Source organism: Megalobrama amblycephala, linkage group LG4, assembly GCF_018812025.1.
Source record: "Megalobrama amblycephala isolate DHTTF-2021 linkage group LG4, ASM1881202v1, whole genome shotgun sequence".
NCBI lineage: Eukaryota > Metazoa > Chordata > Actinopteri > Cypriniformes > Xenocyprididae > Megalobrama > Megalobrama amblycephala.
This window is the reverse complement of record NC_063047.1, coordinates 22,489,663-22,515,021: the sequence shown is the minus strand read 5'-3', so window position 1 is coordinate 22,515,021 and position 25,359 is coordinate 22,489,663. Positions and strand designations below refer to the sequence as shown.

At 34.3% G+C, this 25,359-nt stretch overlaps 1 protein-coding gene across 7 annotated transcripts in view; it reads left to right on the top strand.

Moving 5' to 3' along the window:
• Positions 1-24,097, top strand: part of psip1a (PC4 and SFRS1 interacting protein 1a) — a 150,930-nt gene extending 126,833 nt beyond the window's left edge. For all 7 annotated transcript variants that reach the window (XM_048188364.1, XM_048188367.1, XM_048188360.1 and 4 more), the window contains 5 exons: positions 12,973-13,022; positions 13,120-13,190; positions 15,192-15,293; positions 15,431-15,629; positions 23,976-24,097. In XM_048188364.1, coding sequence (XP_048044321.1) covers positions 12,973-13,022; positions 13,120-13,190; positions 15,192-15,293; positions 15,431-15,629; positions 23,976-24,076 — 523 coding nt within the window. In that variant the 3' untranslated portion in view covers positions 24,077-24,097. The remainder of the gene's footprint in view (positions 1-12,972; positions 13,023-13,119; positions 13,191-15,191; positions 15,294-15,430; positions 15,630-23,975) is intronic.
• The last annotated feature ends 1,262 nt before the right edge of the window (positions 24,098-25,359 follow it).

Sequence of the window (25,359 nt, the reverse complement as noted above, 5' to 3'; positions counted from 1 at the left end):
GTTTGCATGCCTGTAAACTCTAAAGTATTCAAGATATCTCCATATGTCTTGGATTGAACCATCGAGGGCCTTTTAAATGAAAATACCAAAAGCAAAGTTTAAGAACCAGAATCTAAAAGGATATTAAGATATATTTAATACTTCATGAGTTACAGGCATGTAAACTTGAGGCAAAAAACACATGGTGCTTTTTGCCATTTTTGAACGGTCACCATTGGCATATAATGAAACAAAGATCATGTCATGTTTAGTCATGTAAAGTCATTTTTACACCCCTCTAATTTGGCTCCAAATCTCAGGTGAGAATTGTCATTTTGACCCCCCCTCTACAAAATAGTGGATTACTCAGTAAATATACATCTGTGACATTTAATATTTTGGCTTTCAGCACTATTTATGTTAAATATTAACTAAAATAAATATTAACACATATTAATAACACTAAATATTAACAAAATCAAAAATTTGAGCCGGGGACCTCTGGTTGAGTTGACACGGAATGACCCATGGGTGACTTTTGGGGGTGGGATGTTTGTTTATTATTAGAACCTCAAGTAAATTACATATTTTGTTAAGTTGTCTATTCATAATCGTGGGAGAATTGTGGTCTCAATTTAAACAGAAAAACTGTGATTCTCAAATTATCCACAATTGTGCAGGTCATTGAGTGAAAACAGTAGCTATCATAACTTTATTTTATGAAGCTAGTTGTGAGTTGTACACCAGTTGTCAATGGTGACAAGCAGATTAGCAGATAGTCATCATTCAGTGTACTGGTTGACCTATGTCATCAGGATGTGGAGACTACTGACAGTTACAAGGTCCTTCCTGTGTTCTATGCCTTCACTAGTTCTGACACAGTATCTTCATTTGCAACCAGAGGCAAGAAGATAGCATGGGATACCTGGAATGCAGATGACATGACAACAGAGGCCAAATCCCCCCACCTAAGGATGTACTGGTGGCAACAGACTGGGGTTGGTTAGACCCAAGCATTTGGAGACCATTGTGGTCAACTCTTCCACAGCCAAGTCAGAACATCCTTGAGCTCTTAAAGGGTTGGTTTACCCAAAAATGAAAATTCTGTCATTAATTACTCACCCTCATGTCGCTCCATACCCGTAAGATCTTCGTTTATCTTCAAAACACAAATTGATGAGCGATTTTAACACACTGCATCATGAAGCTTCGAAGCTTTACGAATCTTTTGTTTCAAATCAGTGGATCCAAGCGTGTATCAAACTGCCAAATTAAATTTCGAAACACTTATGATGTAATGAAGCCTCATTTACTGAAATCATGTGACTTTGGCAGCTTTTTCTTTTAAGTGACCGTTATTTTTGAACACTATTTTAAATTCCTTGGCAACGCGGCATGCAGCCACACTATGACAGGTATCGCATTTATTTAATTTTCCTTTTTTATTCTAAATATTCACAAACTTGTTAACTATATCGTGAATTATATGATATATTCCGATTGTCAAATATGTGGAAGTGAATGTGTTTTGTTGTTTATACACTATTATAATGATCATGTTAGTTGATAAAACAGAGGATCTGTCAGATTTACATCATGTAAATTTATCCATTTTTCATCCATCCATCAGTGTATGGAATTTGCATTTAACAAACTATAAATCTGTATTTAAATAAACTACTGTATTTTTGTATTTTGAAAATACTACAAAATACTTTTACAAGGGAGCATGAAATTTCTTCGCAAACCTTCCATCAGCTGGCCCATTTGATCTATCCCTTCACCATTACACTGACTCAGTTAATTTAAGTACACAATGTTTGATAGCAACAGCTTTTCTTTGCCTGTGTCATGCAATAAATCCTACATATGCAATCAGTTAAAGGCACAAATATGTAGGATTTTTAGATTAAAATATTCAAAAACCACTAAAACAATGTTATATTTTTTGCTGACTTGTGTACTTACATTATCCCAAATGTTTCCAAGAAATTCTAAATCCAGAGAAATAAGCAATTTTAACCAGGACACACACCGTGTCCGTGTATCACTAGAGATGTTCCGATACCCCTTTTCCATTCCCGATACCGATTCCGATACCTGAGCTCAGGGTATCGGCCGATACTGAGTACTGATCCGATACCTGGGTGCAGGGCTCTGAACCGGTTCAAGGAACGAAAACGAAAACCGGAAACGAACGAGATTTTGACCGGAACGTAATCAGAAACTGAAACTGAATCAGATTTAATCGTTTTGAACAGAAACGCTCATTTGAAATGGCCATTAACCGGTTAATAACGTTATTTTTTTGTTCTATTTAATATTTTGATTTGGCAGTCAACCAATCACAAATTCAAATAGTATAGCCTATTCAAATGTGACGCTGACGCATCCAACGTGAGTGAAATGCCCGCGCTCACACTCTAAAGTGAGCCTAAAAATGCATATGCAATAAGGTCAGCCAAAAACGCAACTCAGTCCACGCGTTTTCAGCGCTAATTTTATACTGCGCATCATTAGTAAATCCCGACAATAGTTTTTAAATGCCAAAAGAGGGTTTTTGCTTGCACAAGCTGTTAGTAAATCTGGCCCCAAGTCTTTTTGTTTGAATCTCGTTTTCTTGGTTCATCGCTAGTACCATGTTTTACCATGACTAATATCGATCTAGCTTACTGCAGTGTGCAACAAGTGTCTCATAGTAGCTGCCGAGCGAACGCACAGAGTAGCACTATACCAATTTAAACACACAAATGAATGTAATATGATAAGCGGCGCTGCTTTACCCTACATGCACATGACCGAAAGAAGCGGAAGCGGCAACTGTGGCATAATAAAAGATCCGCTGCTGTCAAGCTGTGTGTCGCACTCGTCTCTCATTAGTAATCGCTCCAGTGGGCTTGTTACTGCTCTCACAGTATTCGGTCCTGCTCTGCTTCATACTACAGTAATGTTAATAATCTCTCCATGAACATGATTTCCTGTCCCGATTCTTTTCCACCGGCTGTAGACGTGAAGACAAAACATCCCGTGATTCCGTGAAATCAAGGCTTTGCCTTTGTTTTTAATTAGCGATCTTTAGAGGCGAAAATTTACATATTGTGGCTTTAACAGATCAAATATTCACATATCCCTGTGATCTCCCAGATGAAGGTTAGTTTTAAAGTAACCAACAGTATAATGTTTGCAAATGACTCATAATTGTATCCTAATTTAGTTACTTGATGTTTGGTAACGAAGGGCCTACTTTGCATCAGCAACACTGACTAAATGACAACAACTCATTTATAAGAAGACAACTGACGGCACCTGTATTCATAGCAACTAGTTTTTAACCAATTAATCATTTGATTGCTAATCATAAATATAGGGGATTGCTGCTCGGTAAAGTTTTCAAGAACATTATGTAAATTGGTATACTATTTAAGCCTAGGCTACCAAAATGAACACCAAAACTTAACATGAACTGTTAAAAATTATAGCAATTCATGCTAAAAATTGATGGAAAGCTGGCAGCCTGCACGTTTCTTGACCACCTTCCATTTGGATCAATTTTCTGTTCTGATCGCAAGTCTCTGCAAACTATTGAGTAGGCACCAATCAGAGGCTGCAATTTTATGATGTCATCATGTAGACTTCTTACAAAGTATTTTACAGTATTTTAAAAATACAAAAATACAAAACACTAAAGTATTTTGATACAAAATACAAAGTCATTTTCATCAACCCTATCAAATACAAATTACAAAATACTATTTTGTATTTGAAATACGTATTTGAAATGCATGTATCATAAATATTGCCCATCCCTGTGTGTGTGTGTGTATATATATATATATATATATATATATATATATATATATATATATATATATATATATATATATATATATATATATATATATATATATTCTTTTCTGCCTTTGGACAGCAGACTGCCTGAGTTTATTATTGAACAGAATAAACCTTGTTTCCTGTACCTTGCGTTTGAGTCCTCTGTCCGTTCCCTGGTAAATAATCCACGTAATTATTAGTGAATGAGATCTACCTGGGGCATTGTGGGTTTGATCAGGATGAATAACACTGTCCATTACATTAGCCAGTCTGTTAGCTAAGACTTTTGATAAAAGCTTATAGTCACTGCAGAGCAAAGAAACTGGACGCCAATACTCCAATGTCTCCAAGATCTCCTTTTTTTGGTTGGAGGGTCAACACAGCTCTTCAGCAACTTTGAGGCAGTTTACCCCTTGCCAGACTGGTATTCAACACTTATAGGAGATCTTCTCCTATTGTTGACCAAAAGGACTTAAAAGTCCACTGGTATACCATCGATGCCTGGTGTTTTTCCAGACACCATCCCTCGAATTGTGTTTTGTAGCTCACTCATATTCAGAGGGGCAGGAATTCCAGCGTTGATGCTTTCAGGCACCAAAAACAACCGCCCACTGTCCAATATCCAAAAGATCTGTCATAAGAATACCAGAGTCAGATTGTAAAGCATGAATAGTTCTTCTTTGACCATTCTTTTTTCCAAATTAAAAAATAATTTTTTGAAGCATCCATTTGAGTCATACCTTGATTCGTCCTGACCAAGGCCCCCATGTGTCCTGGAACCAAGTAGATCAGCCAATTATGTGTGTGTGTTTTTTTTTTTTTCTTTTCTTTGTTTAAATGTAAAAATAAAAGTAAATCTAAAAAATCTCTTGTACCAGTAGACTTAGTTTTAAAATGTCAAGCTCTAAGATACTCATTCTAAAATGAGTCTCTGTAGTGATGTTTCGAGTAAACTGTAAACAAAGCTGCTTACTCTTTAGGCTTTTCCTACATCTCACCATTGTTGTACAAGAATAATTATGAATATGTAAATCCGTCAATCGGATTAACTGGATGTAGCTACATTAAGATTAATATTACAATCAACTAACCTGTTCGTCCAGTGAACACTCAGTGTTGATTGTTTATTAATTCTAAGAAATGTTAATTTCCAGGTTATGGAAAAATAACATTCTTATTGTACCGTACTACTTAGAGCAGGCAGTCGGGATCTAAATCACTTAAGAGGCAATTTATTAGCAGACGGAGTCAGAACCAAACATGTATTGTGCACAATCTTTATTAACTAACTCACAAATACATAACTAAACTAACAAACACATAACATACAACAAAGGTCACACATATACGTACTGTAGGTAAGAATGAGTAATGATTTGAACCGGAAGAGGTGCAGTTACTAGAGCTATAGGAAAAAGTCAAAGACAATCTGGAAAGGAATCATCAGTTTCTTTTAGCAATAGCAAAGGTAAGTCTTACAAATCAATACTAAATTGCTGTTTAGTGTTAAAATGTACGATACTTGCAAGATGCCTTTAGGCTGAGGAGCGTCGGATCAGCAGGTTTGAGGAGAGATCTTGAGGATTTCGTCTGAAGTTGTTGCCAGTCTTTTCTATGTTGGATGTTGAGCACATGGCTGGTTTATAGGACGAGGCTGGCGGGCCTTGGCCTGAAGAGGCCTTCGGCAAAGAGGGTTCTGTTCAGGTGTCCAGGCAAGGAAAGAGAGGGAGTGGCATTGTTCTCTAGCTTTTAACCTCTGGTCAAAGTCCAACCTCTTAAGGTTGATGCAGCCAATGAAGGTGTTGTATTTCCGGGTGACAACACACACCCCCTTGTCGAGGCTTTTATGACCAAGCAGATTAACAAGCTGAGTCTTTGAATAAGAACTATTATAGATTCTTGTAATACTTATGTGTTGCGCAGGTATGGACATATCGCATACACAAGCATTTTAGTCTTCCGGATACGAATGCATAGACATTAAACATGGCATGATTGAAGTTACCTTAAATGTATCATAAAACATACACATACATACGTGAATACAATGATTGTAATACAGCAACGGTAATAATGGATACCATTTCCTGGGACTGTGCATGTTCATTTATAGAACAGTCTGTCTATACATTAATGCAAGAGAGTCTGTGTTATGTGTGGATAATGCAGGAAAGATGCACGTTTTTGTGTGTCTCTTCTCTGCTCTCCATGCGGCATTTATTGGTGCAATAAAACTTGTAACTGAGAACTTCTCAGGGGATGGAAGCCAGACCCCAGAGTGAGCTTAAAACTGTTGGTCAACTAACAAATAACTGTGTCTGATTTGTCTCAGTCATTACAAAACTAACAGGTACAGTATGACATTTTCTTATGATATTGTAATGGTGTTTGAAAAAAAGGAAAATCTGTCCAGCCTTGCTATAGAAATGATCACGCAGATGAGTCAAGTATAATGTTTTTGCATAACCTTTAAGCGTACGCAAAAACTATTTCTTCTACTTGAAAAGAATATGGGTTAAAAAAAAAAATTACAAAAAGAATGGCTGCTTCACCACTAAGTAAAGTGTTATGACTTGTTTTTTTTTTTTTTTTTTTTCTTTTTTTTTCCCCAGTGTTAACACGCTGGGTTTTTCTCCTAGGGGTTTTTTTCCACCCCTGGGAGTCAGCCGACATTGGCTTAATGTAGCACCATCTTGTACATGTTACATATTACCACACTTGCTTGTACAGCTTATTTTTAACCACTTCTCTTTTTTTTTTTTTTTTTTTTTTCTGTGCTTCTAATATGTAAAGCTGCTTTGAAACAATTACCAATTGTAAAAAGCGCTATATAAATAAATTTGACTTGACTTGAAAAACAACCCCACTCTCTAGCACAAACAGAAGCATTATTTAGATCACTGAGTTTCCTTCAGCGTTGTAGCTAATTTGTACAGTTATTAATCAATTTATGGGTTAGATATATGAATATAATAAATCATAAATCTTTATGATTAATTATGATACATATGTCGACCCAAGAGGGAATTAGGTACATATATGTGAATCAATTACAACGAATCATAATTAATTACATATATGGTCAGTTGTAATTTAATAGTTGTTTTAGAGAAACTATACCCCAGTTTGTCCAGCAAACTGTTAAATTTTCCACAGACTATTATAAAGGAAATGTTATCCTCTGGCCTCGAGGATAAATTCCTATGATAGCATCAAACGTAAAGTGATTGTGCTAGATCGAAACGTTAAAGTGACCTGGTTTTTGTTGAACGAGCAAAAGAAACAATCAAGCATGAATAATGTGTTTAATATATGAAAACTACTACTACAGAGGTTATACGGCTATACACAGGGCAGATACATATATACAGAAGTGAAAGTGAAGAAAGGGAAAGAGAGAAGAGAGGTGGCAAACTTACTAACAGTCCTTTGCTAACAGTCCTTGAGAGCCAGCAGGGAAATCAGTTTCATTATCTAAGATTCAGAAACGGTACTTGCATCAGTTTGCTTGCTGAATTTCGTTTAAGTGCTGCTGCAGTTCATTGGCTTCTTCCGTTTCCGCGGGAGGGTTTGAACTGAGGACATGAAAGTTAGTTTCACCGGAGAGATGGTGGTCCCGAAAGATGAGCGTGATGGAAGCGCATCGCCGTGACGTCCAGGAGAGACGTGCGTGAGTGGGCGAGGGATGATTCAGGGCAATCGGGAGAACACACAGGAAAATACTGGTGCTCCTCTTTTATGACAGACAAGACGACACATCTCCTTGAGGTGGAACAGCCAATGACAGGTGCAAAGTTGGCGGGCAAAGTTTTCTTTGTCTTGTCTCCTGGCGGAATTTGCATAATTTATGAGTATCAGATTGGATAGTACTTTCTTCACAGTACCATTACACAAACAGAACAATGCATTTTGCAACTATGCGACATCTCAGTGAATGAGAGGTAACAAGAGCTTTAAAACGAGACCAAACTCGACAGATCAGAAAAACAAATAAAAGAAGTTATGGTTTACAGACAATAATATCATTAGAAATTACACTAGCACAACTACAATCCAAGCTAAGCTTATACAGCGGGAATAACTATATGCGATTTGACATACAACGGCGGTTACGTTTAGGCATAATTATATTTTGCACATACAGTCTTCAATGCATGTTTGTGTGTTTTTGTGTGTGTCTGTGTGGTGTGTGTTGGAATGTGATCTGGCACTTAGTCCACATGAGGGGCCCTTTGATGTCCCAAGAGCTAGGAAATGGGGCCCTCTGTTTAATTTCTGACAGAGTAACAAACGTGTCGAAGTGTCTGTTTTTCTGGACCGGCCAGTGCCGATGTGAGATTTACAACACAGTCCATCAAGCTAAAAGCATTCTGAAGATTCCAGATTTTATTGACTGTCCTGATAAGTGTGCATATGCTACAGCATCACCACATCTAACTTATTTTGTTTCATAAATTCATACATTTCCATTTTTTTCTTAAAATCTCTTACTCCATTAATATTCAAAGAAAGCAATATTAATTTCATTCATTTTTAAAAGAAAAGAAGAAAATTTAAAAAAAAGCAAAAACTGCTAAAAACAAAACCAGAAACACATAACATGTCACTTTAAGCTTTTTAACTATTATAATTTAATTATAATTTAATTTAAAATTCCTACAATTTTCTTCAACCAATAAATTTCCTTATTTGTCATTAAGCTTTCTGCCATGAACAATTTGGAAACCCATCTAACTGAAACAGAACACTTGAAGCTCAGACGAGGATGGGTGGGTCTGTTTTTCAGTTCTTCCCAGTAGGGGAGTAGCTATTGTAATTCATAAGAAGTTTAATTTCAGGTTTGAGGATATGATGATAAAAGATACAGCAGGACGTTACATTTTTATTTTAGGCCAGCTTTTTGGAGAGAGAGTCCTTAATGGAAGTGTCTATGCCCTTAACGCATTTGAACATAATTTTTTTCTGAATTAATTGCCAATATATCATCATTTTCTGTTTCTCATATAATTATTGGAGGAGACTTTAATTGTGTGTCAAACCCCAGCTTAGACCTTAATCCACCTAAACACACAGCTGCTTCGAGACAGGCCAATAAATTGAACCAGCTTTGTGAAGATTTGGGCCTGCTTGATGCTTGGATAATCATAAACCCTAATGTTAGAGACTTTACATTTTATTCACTCCCGCATAAGATGTCCTCTAGAATAGGCTGTGTTTGTGTCCAGACAGATCCTGGATAGAGTAAAAAATTGTGATATATAATAGGCATATGTACTATATCTGATCATAACTCAGTCTCTGCAGTCATCTCTCCACTTTATTTTAACCCTGCGTCTCATCATTGGTGATTACAATCATTGCTTCTTAGTAACCCTAAATTTTATTTTTATTTTATTTATTTGTTTATTTATTTTTAAAGAATGGGTGTTTATTTTATGCAAACCAACAAGCAGCCTGATATAGATCCATCTCTCTTTTGGGAACTAGTGAAGGCTTATATTATGGGTAAATAATAGCCCAGTATTGAAGTGTACAGGAAATACACAGCAGTCATAACTTTTGTTTTTGTTGAGATTATTTAATTAATATTGAATATTAATTCATGTCAAACAAAACGCTATGTGTTATTTTCTCTGCCAACTAAACTTCCAAAGCAAAGTCATTGTGATTTTGAGTTGGCCAGCTAAACAAAACAGGCATAAGAAGTAGACTAATGGACATTGCATGGGAGAAGTTGCGAGGGATGTTCATATTTATGAACTAAACGCCTATAATAGCCTAGCCCATTTCTCTTACATGTGTAGTTAGCCATAAGTGTATTTGTCTACACAAATACAACATTAACAAACATTATAAACACTATTAACATGTGAGCTATGTGTATTTTACTTCCCCTCACTCCATGACAAATCCATGATTGGTATAATAATACTGAATAACATTGATTATCTCTTCATCACAGCACCTGTTAGTGGGTGGGATATATATAAGGCAGCAAGTGAACATTTTGTCCTCAAAATTGATGTTTTAGAAGCAGGACAAATTGGCAAGTGTAAGGATTTGAGCGAGTTTGACAAGGGCCACATTGTGATGGCTAGACGACCTGACCAGAGCATCTCCAAAACTGCAGCTCTTTTGGGGTGTTCCCGGTCTGCAGTGGTCAGTATCTATCAAAAGTGGTCCAAGGAAGGAACAGTAGTGAACCGGAGACAGGGTCATGGGAGGCAAAGGCTCACTGATGCATGTGGGGAGCGAAGGCTGGCCCGTGTGGTCCGATTCAACAGACGAGCTACTGTAGCTCAAATTGCTCAAGAAGTTAATGCTGGTTCTGATAGAAAGGTGTCAGAATACACAATGCATCGTAGTTGGTCGCGGATGGGGCTGCATAACCTCAGACCAGTCAGGGTGCCCATGCTGACCCCTGTCCACCACCGAAAGTGCCAACAGTGGGCACGTTAGCATCAGAACTGGACCACGGAGCAATGGAAGAAGGTGGTCTGTGGTCTGATGAATAACATTTTCTTTCAAATCACATGAATGGCCAGGTGCCTGTGCGTTGCTTACCTGGGGAATATATGGCACTATTCCCTGATCGCTGTGGCCTCTTTCAGCAGGATAATGTGTCCTGCCACAAAGCAAAAATGGTTCAGGAATGGATCGAGGAGCACAACAATGAGTTTGAGGTGATGACTTGGCCTCCAAATTCTCCAGATCTCTATCCAATCGATCATCTGTGGGATGTGCTGAACAAAGTCTGATCCATAGGCCCCACCTCGCAACTTACAGTACTTAAAGGATCTGCTGCTAACATCTTGGTGCCAGATACCACAACACACCTTCAGGGTTCTAGTGGAGTCCATTCCTTGATGGGTCAGGGCTGTTTTGGCAGCAAAAGGGGGACCAACACAATATTAGTAAGGTGGTCATAATGATCGGTGTAAGTAGCCATGTATAATAAAAACAGTATATACATATACATAAAAAATACACATAGTAGCCTATATAAAAAAATAGTCTACATATAGTGACATTAATTACAAACAACATTTATTTTAATTGCCAAGCTTAAACAAATTTATTTGAATCAAAACTGAAACTGCACTGACGTTGGGCTCGCGCATCTCTCATTCGATCATGCATAGTTTCCATATTTGTAATGTAACATTTGGATGCTAAACTATTTATGTAAAGAAGGCTCGTACTTACGTCGGGTCCCATATACATAAATCAGCATCTTCACATGCTGATATATGTATATTTACTTTTTATATGTTTGGTTGACTATTTTATTTTGATAATGAACAGGCTGTGATCTCAAGTTAGTTATGCCAGAGCTGATATGCTGTGTGAGTGCATGAGGCACTGGTGTGATCACTTGGATTTTTCCTCAGCAGAGGAAATAAATTAAGCTAATACTCTTTATACTGTTTATATACAGATAAGAGTAGGACATCAAAATGGTAAAATGTCTTTTTTATTTGTGTACATTCAAAATGACAAAAAAAAGTCATGCCTTTGAAAAAATAAAGACTGGGCTTCCCATCTTCAGGTTGGGGTTTCTTCTACTCAGCTCTGGGTGTCGGGGTACTGACGTATCCGAAGAGGCAGTCAACTCATCAGTCTTTTATACTCGTGTTGTTTATCACAGACATTAGGTTATCTTCTTGATTGACGTATGTTGTAACTTTCCCAAAGTTTCCCAGATCCTTCTCAAGGCCTCGCACTTGCAAGTTGTCTGGCTTTTGTGTCCTTGAACTCCAGTAAACTCAGCCAAGATGGCTGATGTCCTTATAAGGTTATAGGTGTAGAACCACAGTTCTCTGTGTCCTTGAGCACACACATAGAACACTTCTGTGTGCTAGCAGTCTAGTTTTACTCCTCCTTCTCATGGACATGCGCACACACACATATCTAAAATTAGCTGTACATCTCTGGCCATACAATATAATAAATTTCTTAGAAACAAACAAAAATAAATAATAATAATATTGTAAGCAATGCCTAATATTTAATATGTTGGCCAAATGTGTAGCAACAGACATTTAAAATCTAAACAAGGAGGCAGGGTAATTGCATTTTCTTGATGTAATACAACAGTGTGAACAAAGCATAAGAGCACATATGAGCACATATTTGTAACACGATTACTCAGTGCTGTTTACAGTATGCTGCACTGATTTTTAATTGTTTTTCTATGTCAGTATGCACTAGTTTTGACTATTGTGCCACAGAAGTAAAAAACAAACAGATAAACAAACAAATAAACTAAAGTGCTTTCATCCAGGCAGATAAAGAAAATGGCAGCATTTATAGGTAATTTTGATCATCACAGAGTTTACTGATATTTTGGTACTGCTCTGTGAATGGTATAAAGACAGAATGCTGTTGTTTTTGTGAACAGCATATATGGTGCATTTACCGGAAAAGTCAATCTGGTGATTTTGCAGTAATTTACCATGTTTAATGTGTGAAAGGGGCTAGTGATTATCTTGGGAGAATATTCAGTCTAGTCCTATCAATTTGTGCTTAGAAAATGTGAATGGCAGTAGAAATGGAAACAGAACATTATTTCTGATAAATAACCATAAAAGGCAATGTAGCTCACATGCTGTTATTCACATTTAAAAACTTAACATGTAGTATATAAGTCGGATGTCATTTACTCAATGCACACTACTGAGTAGTTTTAATAAACAAACAGCTCTAACTTTTTAGCAGTGCTAGGACAGCTTGAGTCCTAATTCTACATTGATACTACACTGACATTGTTTTTACATTCATCAAAATAATTTAAGACATTTCTACTTTTTATAAGCAGCAGCATATATATGAGATTCAACTTGATTTAAGTCAGTTTAATGCAATTTAAGTTGAATTGATTTGTACAACCATGTTGATTATACTTTTTTTTTTTAAAATTCTACGGTGCACCCTAAATTCTTTTTTGGGAAATAGCAGTATTTTAGTTTTTGTTTTTTTTTGTTTTTTTCAGTACTCTTTTCACCCCTATAATATCACATTGTAACATTTTTTAACATTAATTTTAAATAGCAAAGCAAAACATGAATTCCTGCTCTAGAAGCATGGTTGTGTCAGGTTGTGTGTTGTGTACAGTTGTGTCTAAAAAAATGATGGTTATTTGTCTGATTTTCTTTTTTGCAGATTAGGAAAAGATGGAAAGAGAGATGATAGAAAAGGTGACAAGAGAAAAGGTAAGACAATACAGTAAATGAGGAAATGCTATGCAGCCCTTAGATAATCACCTAATTATCTAATTGTAATTATACTTTTTCATTTCTTCAACTATAGAAGTTTCTGCAGAGGCCAGACTGCATAAGTTGCATGGGGAGATTAAAACATCTTTAAAGATCGATAACCTTGTAAGTACAGACTCCAGTTCAAATGTTTTTTTCATTCTTTTATAGAAGCTATAGAAGAAAATGTCATTGTCCCACTTAAGTTCAGTATTGATTAATTTCCATTGTAAAAATCATTAGTTATTAATTTAGTTAATTTATTTATACAGCAGCTCTAGAGAAAACAGTGATGTCATCGTCCAGCTCAGTTCAGTTTGCATACAATGGTGTCAATGCAGGCAGATCAGTAATATTGTTGAATACTAGGTGTTCCCAACTAAGCAAGCCAGAGGCGACAGTGGCAAGGAACCCGAACTCCAACAGGTGACAGAATGTAGAAAAAACCTTGGGAGAAACCAGGCTCAGTTGGAGGGCCAGTTCTCCTCTGGCCAACAAACGAACAGTGCATGATTATAATTCAGGCAGCATTACAGGTCAGAAGTCAGAATGGGATCGGAACATTCAAAATATTTAATCCAGTTCCATCTGGTTGAAGAGTGGATTCATCAAGCTGTTATCTAAATTTATCTGGGGCCTGAGAGGACAGTCTTTGGACAGGGTCACTGTAAATTAAATCATGGGAATCACGTCTTCTAAGTTGTCCAAAAAAAATAAAATAAAAAATAGCATTACCATTTTGCCAACGAATACAACTAGTTGAGCTCTACTATACTATATTGTCATAACCCAGCGTATTTAAACATTTTGCTTTTACACACACAAGATGTTCTGTGTGATTTCATAATGGCAGGGTTTGAAATTAACATTTACCTGTAAAATCATCTGTGGAGGGTAACAGTGTCAAATCACTAGGCAATTTGGCGGGTTATGTTTCACAAATTATGTTCACTCAGTTTGCTGGCAAAGTTTATGTAATCTGTGCAGATTTAGCAAACATACTCAACTCATAAGTCAATATGAATATTAAATATAGCCGAATTGAGCAGCATCTGTGCATTTCTGGCTTACTTCAACACAACACACAAGTTTGCTTTGAAGGGAATAGTGCAGACCCAAGAAACATAATAATTTGGAGTAAATAACCCCAGTGTAAAATGGAAAGAACCACCTCGGAACAATGATGCACATCTGCCAAATTTTAGCAGACCCTGGCCAGATATAAACACTGATCAAAAGCGATCAAAATGAGTAAATGACCTTTGAAACTAACATTACGCTTCAAATAAAGATTGTATTACATTGTTATGGCAGTAGGTGGCGACCAGTGACTTTTAAAATGTATTTGATAGAGATTTGTTTAAAAACTCTGGAAGAAACAAGTCTTCATTCATTAATTTCAAACAATTTTATTACACAATGAATTCATTTGAAATAGTAAATATTTTTTATAATATTTTAGACATTTAAATAGACTCATTTATAGCATTAAATAGAACATTTTGTCAGAACCTCAAGTAATTACATGTTATTTTGTTTAGTTGTCTAATGTTTTGTTTTCAGAATTGTGAGAGAACCGTGATCTGTATTTTAAAAAAAATCCAGATTATCCAGAATCTTAAATTAATCTTAAAAGAATATATATTTAGCATATAACTTATTAGTACTGTTTCTTATATTAAAATGTACAATCTTAAATCCCCTGATGTGTTTGCATCCCTGCTAGTTGATACAATCTCTGCTGACACATCAGGGATGGGCTGTGCTCGTGTATAGGCACAGTTCCTCCATTAGATCTGGATACGGCCCAGATCCGGCTGACTACGGTTAACCTCGGGATAAACAGAGAGACTAATATTAGCGTAGATGTCATTCTTCTTATGATGCAACAAGTACATCGGGTGTTATAGGAGGTATTCCCGATTCTGGCTGAACTAATTTATGCAGCCTAACATTCTTGTATATAGCTTTTCAACCTTATTTCTGCAATCAGTTGACACCTAGATAGACTGATATCGAAGTTCTTAGAACAATTTGCTCATGCTCTTTTTGAAATAAATGTATTGACCTTGTTGTTGATTTTTAATTCTGGGCATTTAAGCAAATGCACATTCTCTCCATTCTTAGGATGTGAGAAAATGTTTAGTTGCATTGGATGAGTTGGGTTCACTGCATATTACTACTCAGCATCTTCAGAGACACTGTGAACTCATAGCTACTCTTAAAAAGGTATGATTGAAAACATTTTTGGGTCAACATTGGACAGTTGTCATGTGTATTAATTACTATTGCACACCACTTACAAAAACAACAAACTTTAAAAAAATTAACTGAAACAAAATCAAAGTTTTATACTGTCTTTACAGATCCGGAAGTTCAAAGCCAGCCAGGATGTGATGGACAAAGCCACAATGCTGTATAATAAGTTTAAAAGCATGTTTTTAATGGGAGAAGGAGAGTCAGTGCTCAGTCAAGTGCTCAATAAAAGTTTGACTGAACAGAAACAGTTTGAAGAAGCCAAGAAGGGAGTGCTAAAACACACAGAACAGACCAAAGAGCATAAAGGTAAAGAACTGACTGACATGCTTGATTTACAGCTTTTATTTTCATTTTACATATTAAATAAGCATAGTGTGTTAAATTCTATTCCATGCTGAACTATCCAATCAATAATAAAAACAATAAAAAAAGTATAAATACTAGATTGCAAATAATAAGGAAAATTCAATAACACTTTACAATAACGTTCATTAGTTAACATTAGTTAACATGAACTATTAATGAACTGCACTTATACAGCATTTATTAATCTTAGTTAATGTTAATTTCAACATTTACTAATACATTATTAAAATCTTGTTATCATTAGTTAATGCACTGTACACTAACATGAACAAACAATGAACAACTGTATTTTCATTAACTAACGTTAACGAAGATTAGTAAATACAGTGACAAATGTATTGCTCATGGTTAGTTCATGTTAGTTAATATATTAATTGTTTAACTAATGAACCTTATTGTAAAGTGTTACTGAAAATTCTAATTTCATTGAATCAGCAACATTCTGTGGTGACAGTGTATATATATATAATATATATATTATATAAAATATATAATGTGTGTGTGTGTGATTTTATTTATTTATATATATATATATATATATATATATATATATATATATATATATATACACCATGTGCAGAATTATTAGGCAAGTTGTAATAATTACTATTAATTTTGTATTTATTCATTTATAAGTGATATATAATTGTTCATGGAGGCTGGAAATGAAAAACGCCTTCTATTCAGATGTGCAGAATTATTAGGCAAGTTGTAATAATTACTATTAATTTTGTATTTATTAATTTATGAGTGATATATAATTGTTCATTAAGGCTGGAAATGAAAAACGGCTTTTATTCAGATGCATAATTATTAGGCAGGTTTTCTTTTACAGGCAAAATGATCCAAAAAAAGAGATTTAACTCTGACAGAAAAGTCAAAAATTCTTAAATGCTCATGAGAAGGATGCAATGCTAATGCAATACTAGAAATTGCAAAGTTAAGGCATGACCAGTGGACAGCAAAAAGCTCAGTGGGTCAGCAGGGTCAGACAAAAACAGGTGGAGAAGAAAAGACACGTGTTAAGTTTGAATTAAGAACAGAATTAAGTGTGAAACCATCAGGAACCCTTTAGTCTCCAGTGCCACCATTTTCCAGAACTGCAACCTACAAGTTGAAGTGTTGTAAAATACATGAATACTGGTTCATTTTTAGTCCATCTCCTATCCTGAAAAGTCCACCTTGCAGATATGGCATAAAAATGATCTTCCAAAACTTACTGCCAGATTCTGGAAGATGTATAAGATGTAACACTTCAGCTTGTGATTCTTATTAAGTGGGGGTCATTTTTAGGATTCTTTACCTAACCTAAGTCTCTGAGATCCTGACACCTTGCACTTCTGGAGACTCTAGGTAGGTTGCAGTTCTGGAAAATGGTGGCGCTGGAGACTAAAGCTTGAGCCCCTGCCTCTTTGATCCCGAAAGTGAAAGTGCCCTTTGCGGTCGCATCACGGTGCCCCCGCATTCCCATTTCTCCTCCCCCGGAACGTGATTTCTATCGAGGGAGACCCACAATTAGCACCCCCTCCACTCCACTCCACTCGAACTCTGATGCACTAACAAGGTCGCAAAACAGCGTTGGAAAACTTGGTAACACTTTAGAATACTGATCCTTCATTAATGAATAACTACACAGGAACAAATGAATAATGCATTACTAACACTAATATGAGGCATTAAAGAAATTGCAGGATGCTTTCACAGTTCTACAAAATAATTTACTTAAATTGAAATTGGTACTTAATTCTAAAAAGACAAAATTTATGTTATTCACTCACTCCAGCAATTTACAAGATTTGCCTCAAATTATCACTCTATATGATCAGAAAATTGAAAGAGTGTCATGTTATAATTATCTGGGTTTTTTACTAGATGAAAAGCTCACATTTAAACCCCATGTAGACAACCTGGTAAAAAAACTGAGAGTTAAACTGGGTTTTTGTTATAGAAATAAGGCTTGTTTTAATTTAAAAGTAAGAAAGGAACTTGTTGCTGCTACATTTTTATCTGTTATAGACTATGGAGATATTCTGTATATGCATGCAGCAAAGTCTGTTTTATGCTCACTAGATTCTATTTATCATTCTGCTTTACGCTTTGTTACTAATGCTGAATATTCTACACATCATTGTACTTTGTACAGTTTATCAGGTTGGCCTCCACTCTCAATTCGTAGACAGCATCACTGGCTTATTTTTATTTATAAGGCAGTGATAGGACTGTTGCCTTCTTACTTATCAGTTTTTTCTTTGATAGAAAATAATAGATACAACCTCAGATCAAGTAATAGCATTCTTTTTATTATACCTGCTGTAAAATCTGAATTTGGTAAAACTGCCTTCCGTTACAATGCCCCTTCAACCTGGAATGCTTTGCAAAAACAGTTGAAGCTAGGCACTATTATATCTCTTAAAGATTTTAAATTATATGTCACAGAAACTTTCAGCTATAAGTGTGATTGTATATAGGCTGCTGTTCTGTTTTGTTTTCTGCTTGTCTTGATTATGATATTGTGTTATATTTTGTTTGTTGTTGTGTTTAACTCTTGTCCTTAGGTGTTGTTGTATGGCTTATGGGGTGCTGATACATTTTTAAGTGCTGCCTTTCTTGGCCAGGGATCATTTGAAAAAGAGACTTTAGTCTCAATATGACTTCCCCTGGTTAAATAAAAAAAAATAAAATAAAAAAAAAAAAACACTCTAGTAACTACTATTAACTAACAATAAACTTTGATTAATGAATTAGTAAGTAATAGTGCTCAGTTGTAAGTGGTAGTTCACTATTAACTAATCAGTAACTACTGTTTTTTCATACCTCTAAAAGAACTACTAAGAACTACTATATACAGGTTCATAATTAACATGAATGGTGCATAATGTATAAATAATTCTAAAGTAAAGGCCTTGGTAACACACTAGTAATGACTGAAGTATTAGTAAATACTTAAGAAGGAATTACTAATTATTTGGATCAGTATTCTAAAGTGAGAAACATGATAACTCTCTAGTAACTACTGAAGTCTTTGTAAACCTTTGATGTTTTTGTACAGTAATTCCTTATGATATATTTGGTAACACTTAAGTAATTACTAGTGGGTTACCATGATCTTCACTTTAGAATACTGATCCAAATAATTAGTAGTTCCTTTAGAAGGATGTAGTAACACTTAAATAATTACTAGTGGGTTACTATGATCTTCAGTTTAGAATACTGATCCAAAAGAAGTAGTTACTTTAGAGTTATATAGTAACTCTTGAGTTATTACTATCCAATACTTTACAAAAACCTCAAAAGTTTACAATGACTACAGTAGTTACTAGAGAGTTATCATGCTTTTCACTTTAGAATACTGATCCAAATAATTAGTAATTCCTTCTCAAGTATTTGGTAATACTTCAGTCATTACTAGTGGGTTACCAAGGCCTTTACTCTAGAATTAATTATACATTATTCATTATTCACATTAATTACGAACCTGTATATAGTAGTTCTTAGTAGTTCTCTGGGAGGTATGAAAAAAAACAGTAGTTACTGATTAGTTAATAGTGAACTACCACCTTTAACTGAGCACTATTACTTACTAATTCATTAATCAGAGTTACTTGTTAGTTAATAGTAGTTACTAGAGAATTAATAATGCATTACTCATTTGTTCCTGTGTAGTTATTCATTAATGAAGGATCAGTATTCTAAAGTGTTACCGAAAACTTTTCTAATATTAACGCGGGTCCTAAAGCTCTTTCCTGATCATAACCCTTCATTTTCCAGTGATATTCTTATGAGATTTTCTCTTTTGTGTTGTGTCCCCCATCTCTCTTTCTGCAGTCTTTCTTCAAATCCCCCTTTTGCTCGTTCTCTCTCCTCCACTGTCATATGCCCCCTAATGCTGATTGGCTACATGTTTGTTTTTGTGACTGGTTGTGTCGATCCGATCAACTTTCAAACAGCATTTTTCATATATCCTTTAAAGCACAACTAAGTAACTTTTTTTACCTTCATAAATAGTTTTTATGATTGACTTGTAGCGGTGTGTTTGAGGCATGCACTAACCCCCTCTGGCACTTCTATGCCAGAAAACAGCACTTGCAAGTTGAGCTGCACCGACCCGACACAATCTCGCCTCATGTTCACGTTCACGCGAGAGTGACAAAATGCTTTACGGTAATTCAAAAACAATGTATACATTATGACTTTATAAGAAAATTTCGAAAATTACCCACCTCCATCGAGATTTCTTGTACTGTATTTGCAAAACTACTGCGCTGGTGAGCGTTGTAGTCGTTGTAGTCGTTGTAGTCGTTGTAGTCGTTGTAGTCCAGAGCTGCGCTTGGAGTATTTACGACAGTGTGATTCACTGAAGGAAAACAAGGTGCTGAAAACATTCCTCAGAGTTTTTTGGTCCATATTGACATGATGGATCTATGACAGATCCACTTAGCTTATTTTTGGATCTGGAGCTGTACTGTTTCAGAAGATGCATAACAATCTGGCATCTGATCATGAACAGTTGACTCCATCTGGTTTACGCAGATCATCATCTTCACTTGTTTTTGGATCTGGAGATGCTGTACTATTTCAAAAGATGCGTAACAGCGCCCCCTACTGTATAACATTGAAAACATGGATTGCCAGAAAAACACATCAATGCATTGTCAAATGGCGGAAAATCTTATCTTATCTTAAGAGTTAATAATTAATTTCCAAATTTAAGTTGCTAACACTTTTCTAGCACTTTTTAGCATGTTTTTAGCATGTCCTAGGCTAGTAGATACACTTTGCTAGTGATAGATAGATCACTAGCCTGATTAGTTTTCATATCCAGTCCTGACCATCCTGAAAGTCTGTGCCAAATTTGAAAGCTCTAGGACGACTTACTGTAACAAATTTGGTCTAAGAATAATAAAAATAAGCCTAAATAGTAGATCAGTATGTTGATCAGTATGTTGGATTTGCCAAGCCAACATAAGTTTAAATCAGAGAATAGTATGTTGGCTTGAGAATTATAAGGTTAACACTTTACAGTGTTTCATTAGTTAAAATTAGTTAACTACATTAACTAATTAGTGAACTAATAATGAACTGCACTTCTACAGCATTTATTAATCTTTGTGGTAACACTTTATAATAACTGCACACTATGAAGCATTAGTTAAGCATTAGTTAATAGTTATTTCATCACTTATAAAGCATTAATAGACATTAGTAAGTAGTTTATAAATACAGCTATAATTGCTTTATTCTTGATTTATAAGCATATCTATAATGTGTTTAATAATTGTATTTTCATACTTTATTAATAATCAATTTATCATTTCTAAATTATTACATTATTTACAAACCAGTTATTTAGGAGTTGTCAGTAGTTCATTTAGTAAGTGTAAGTAAATGATTAATAAACTATTTAAACATTCATTTATACATCTTATTATTTAGACACATAGTAATAGTTACTTAGTGTGTTAGTAAATGTTTTATTAACACATATTCCTACTGCAATTCATGATTAATTCAGGTAGTTATAAAACATTTAGAAGTAGTCCGTTAACTATTTTTGTGAGCTCATCTAAAGTGAGGACTATTTATGCTTTGTAAAGCTTTTATAAATGAGATTTAAAGGTTCAGTGATCTTCTGCACTGCTGTTCTCTAATGTTTTAAAGTTAGTACCGAGGAAGTTTTGACACTAGGAATATGTTAATGAAGCATTTATTAACACACTGAGTAACTAATACTATATGTCTAAATAATAAGATGCATAAATGTACATTTAAATATTTTATTAATCATTTACTTACACTTCCTAAATGATCTTATGAACCACTGACAACTCCTAAATTACTGGTTTGTGAATAATGTAATACATAATTTAGAAATGATAAATTGATCATTAATAAAGTATGAAAATACAATTATTAAACTCATTATAGATATGCTTATAAATCAAGAACAAAGCATTTATAGCTGTATTTATAAATGGCTTACTAATGTCTATTAATGTTTTATAAATGATGAATTAACTATTTACTAATGCTTAACTAATGCTTCATAGCGTGAGTTATTCTAAAGTGTTACCATCTTTGTTAATGTTAATTTCTTCATTTTCTAATACATTTTTAAAATCAAGAGTTGTATTTGTTAACATTAGTTAATGCACTGTGAACTAGCATGAACAATGAACAGCTGTATTTTCATTAACTAACGTTAACGTTAATGGTTAGTTAATACATTAACTAATGTTAACCAGTTAACCTTATTGTAAAGTGTTACCATTGTAAGTTAACCCTAAAGCCCAAAGTATAGTTCACTTTTTACCCGAGGGTCAGCGTACAGTGTGCGTGATGCGAATTTCATCATCAGAAGAGTATGCACGTACTGTACACGCACCACAGCCGGATTTTTGTAACCGCACATACTTGTACGCACAGGTCATACATGCGCATTTAATTGTTTTTGTGGTAATTGGTTTATCCACAAGGTGGCAACCTGGGGACCTCCTGGGGACGTCAATTCACAAGGTAGTCATAGTTTATGCAAAACTGCATAAACAGAACAGACCGGAATGCATGCAAGCAAAAACCTTATAGTTAATATAAGGTTATCAATAAAAAAAAATCTAGAGAGCATGGGAGCTGTGTGCACACAAGTTGACTTGCCAGGTTAAATTTAAAAAAAAAAAAAAAAAATCTATTCTATTTACCTCAAATTAATTGAACCAAATGGCAAAAAAATATTATATAAAATAATTATAAATAATAATATGAATAATGGATGACAAAATCACACACAAAAATTTTCGTTTTTTATATATATATATATATATATATATATATATATATATATATACAATACAGTCCAGTACAGTATGTATATATATATATATATATATATATATATATATATATATATATATATATATATATATATATATATATATATATATATATATATATATATAGTACAGTCCAAAAGTTTGGAACCACTAAGATTTTTAATGTTTTTAAAAGAAGTTTCATCTGCTCACCAAGGCTACATTTATTTAATTAAAAATACAGTAAAAAACAGTAATATTGTGAAATATTATTACAATTTAAAATAACTGTTTTCTATTTGAATATATTTCACAAAGTAATTTATTCCTGTGATGGCAAAGCTGAATTTTCAGCATCATTACTCCAGTCTTCAGTGTCACATGATCCTTCAGAAATCATTCTAATATGCTGATCTGCTGCTCAAGAAACATTTAATGTGTACAATTGTACAAAATATTTGTGTACAATATTTTTTTTCAGGATTATTTGATTAATAGAAAGTTCAAAAGAACAGTGTTTATCTGAAATCTAATCTTTTGTAACATTATAAATGTCTTTACTGCCACTTTTGATTGATTTAATGCATCCTTGCTGAATAAAAGTATTCATTTCTTTAATTTCTTTTCAAAAAAATAAAAATAAAAATTCTTACTGACCCCAAACTTTTGAACGGTAGTGTTTAATGCTACAGAAGCTTTGTATTTCAGATAAATGCTGTTCTTTTGAACTTTCTATTCATCAAGGAATCCTGAAAAAAAAAGTACACAACTGTTTTCAACATTGAAAATAATCATAAATGTTTATTGAGCAGCAAATCAGCATATTAGAATGATTTCTGAAGGATCATGTGACACTGAAGACTGGAGTAACGATGCTGAAAATTCAGCTTTGCATCACAGGAATAAATTACTTTGTCAAATATATTTAAATAGTACACACTTATTTTAAATTGTAATAATATTTCACAATATTACTGTTTTTTACTGTATTTTTAATTAAATAAATGTAGCCTTGGTGAGCAGACGAAACTTCTTTTAAAAACATTAAAAATCTTAGTGGTTCCAAACTTTTGGACTGTACTGTGTGTGTATATATATATCCCTCCATTTAGAGGGATAATGTGAAATGATTATGAAATAATAATGATAGTGTTTTGACAATCTGAAAGCATACTGTAATATTTGACTGTTATAATGATACAAGGTCAGGAGACCCAACTAATAGACTATACAAACAGTAATAAAATAAAAATATAGCAGCTACATTTTAGACTAAAACAACCACCACAAATCAATCACAACATATTTCTTTGAAAAAAAATATATACATTTATGTTGCAAAATGTTTTTTTTGTTTTTGTTTTTTTTTCCCACCCAACAGCCACTCCCTAATACATATCCATGTTAACATAATTCCAAATTATGTATATGTAAATTATTTGTTTAGCAAAAAGCACAAACTTTGTTTCCATGTTAACAGATACCAAGATTTTGAATGGAGACTTCAACCCTGAAGAGGATGCTGAGACAAAATTGGAGAAATTAGGAGAGAATATCTTGTGTGTTGTGAAAAACAAGTAATAAAATCTTTTCAGATTTTCATTGAGTCTTAAATTAATTGCCCCTAGCAGTCTGAAAAAAAATCTTGTTTGTAGTGTGACTAATCCTTCGGAGGAGTCTGTCTGAAGATGTTGTTTGTTCACTGAAGAGCCACCAGTTGCCAGGTGGAATGATTTTAATTAGGGATTTTAATCTCAAAATATTATTGCGATATTTACCATACCTATTTGGTGTAAATGTGTTAAATTTAAGTTTTACTGTATAGCTTTGTTTTGGTGTTACATTTTTAAAATGATTTATTTTAATACATGCAAATGTTGATTCTTGCTTGTGTTTCAGTATTCATGCTCTTAAGACTGCTGTCATAAAATGTGTTTTAGCCTTAATAAAGTAGTGTTCACTTAACCCTCTGATACTATTTGGGCATTAGCGACCAAAAAAAAAAAAAAAAATGATTTTGGTAAGAAACTTGGTGAATTTTGTGGCATTTGCTATCTGAACATACACAAACAAAATATTGTACATGAAATGTTCTCCATATAGTCACTCCATTTTGTTTTAGCCCTAAAATAACTAGGAAACGAATGGGAAATATTAAAATACAGAGCAATCTTTTGGTGTACGGTCTACAAGTGGGCCGGGATGCAGAAAAAAAGCACAATGTATTTAAGGAAAAAAACTAAAACAAGTCACATTTTTTGAGAATGTGAAAATCAATTTAGCCATAATGCAGAAAATACCACAATAGAGTTTAAACTAAAACATTGAGACTTAAACTGTATGGACTAAAGTATTGGGACACCAGACTACAGGGAGTGCAGAATTATTAGGCAAGTTGATTTTCTGATCATATTTTTTTCCCAAGCACATTTTACCAATTCCAATCCACATCAATCTTAATAACTACTATTAATATTGTTTTTAATCATTTATAAGTGATATATAATTGTTCATGAAGGCTGGAAATGAAAAATGCCTTATATTCAGGTGTGCAGAATTATTAGGTAAGTTTTCTTTTACAGGCAAAATGAGCCAAAAAAGAGATTTAACTCAGACTGAAAAGTCAAAAATTATTAAATACTCATGAGAAGGACGCAATACTAATGCAATACTAGAAATTGCAAAGTTAAAGCATGACCAAGGGACAGCAAAATGCTCATTGGGTCAGCGGGGTCAGACAAAAACAGGTGGAAAAGAAAAGACACATGTTAACTGCAAAATAATTAAGAATTAAGGTGAAGAATTAAGTGTGAAACCATCAGGAACCCTTTAGTCTCCAGCGCCACCATTTTCCAGAGCTGCAA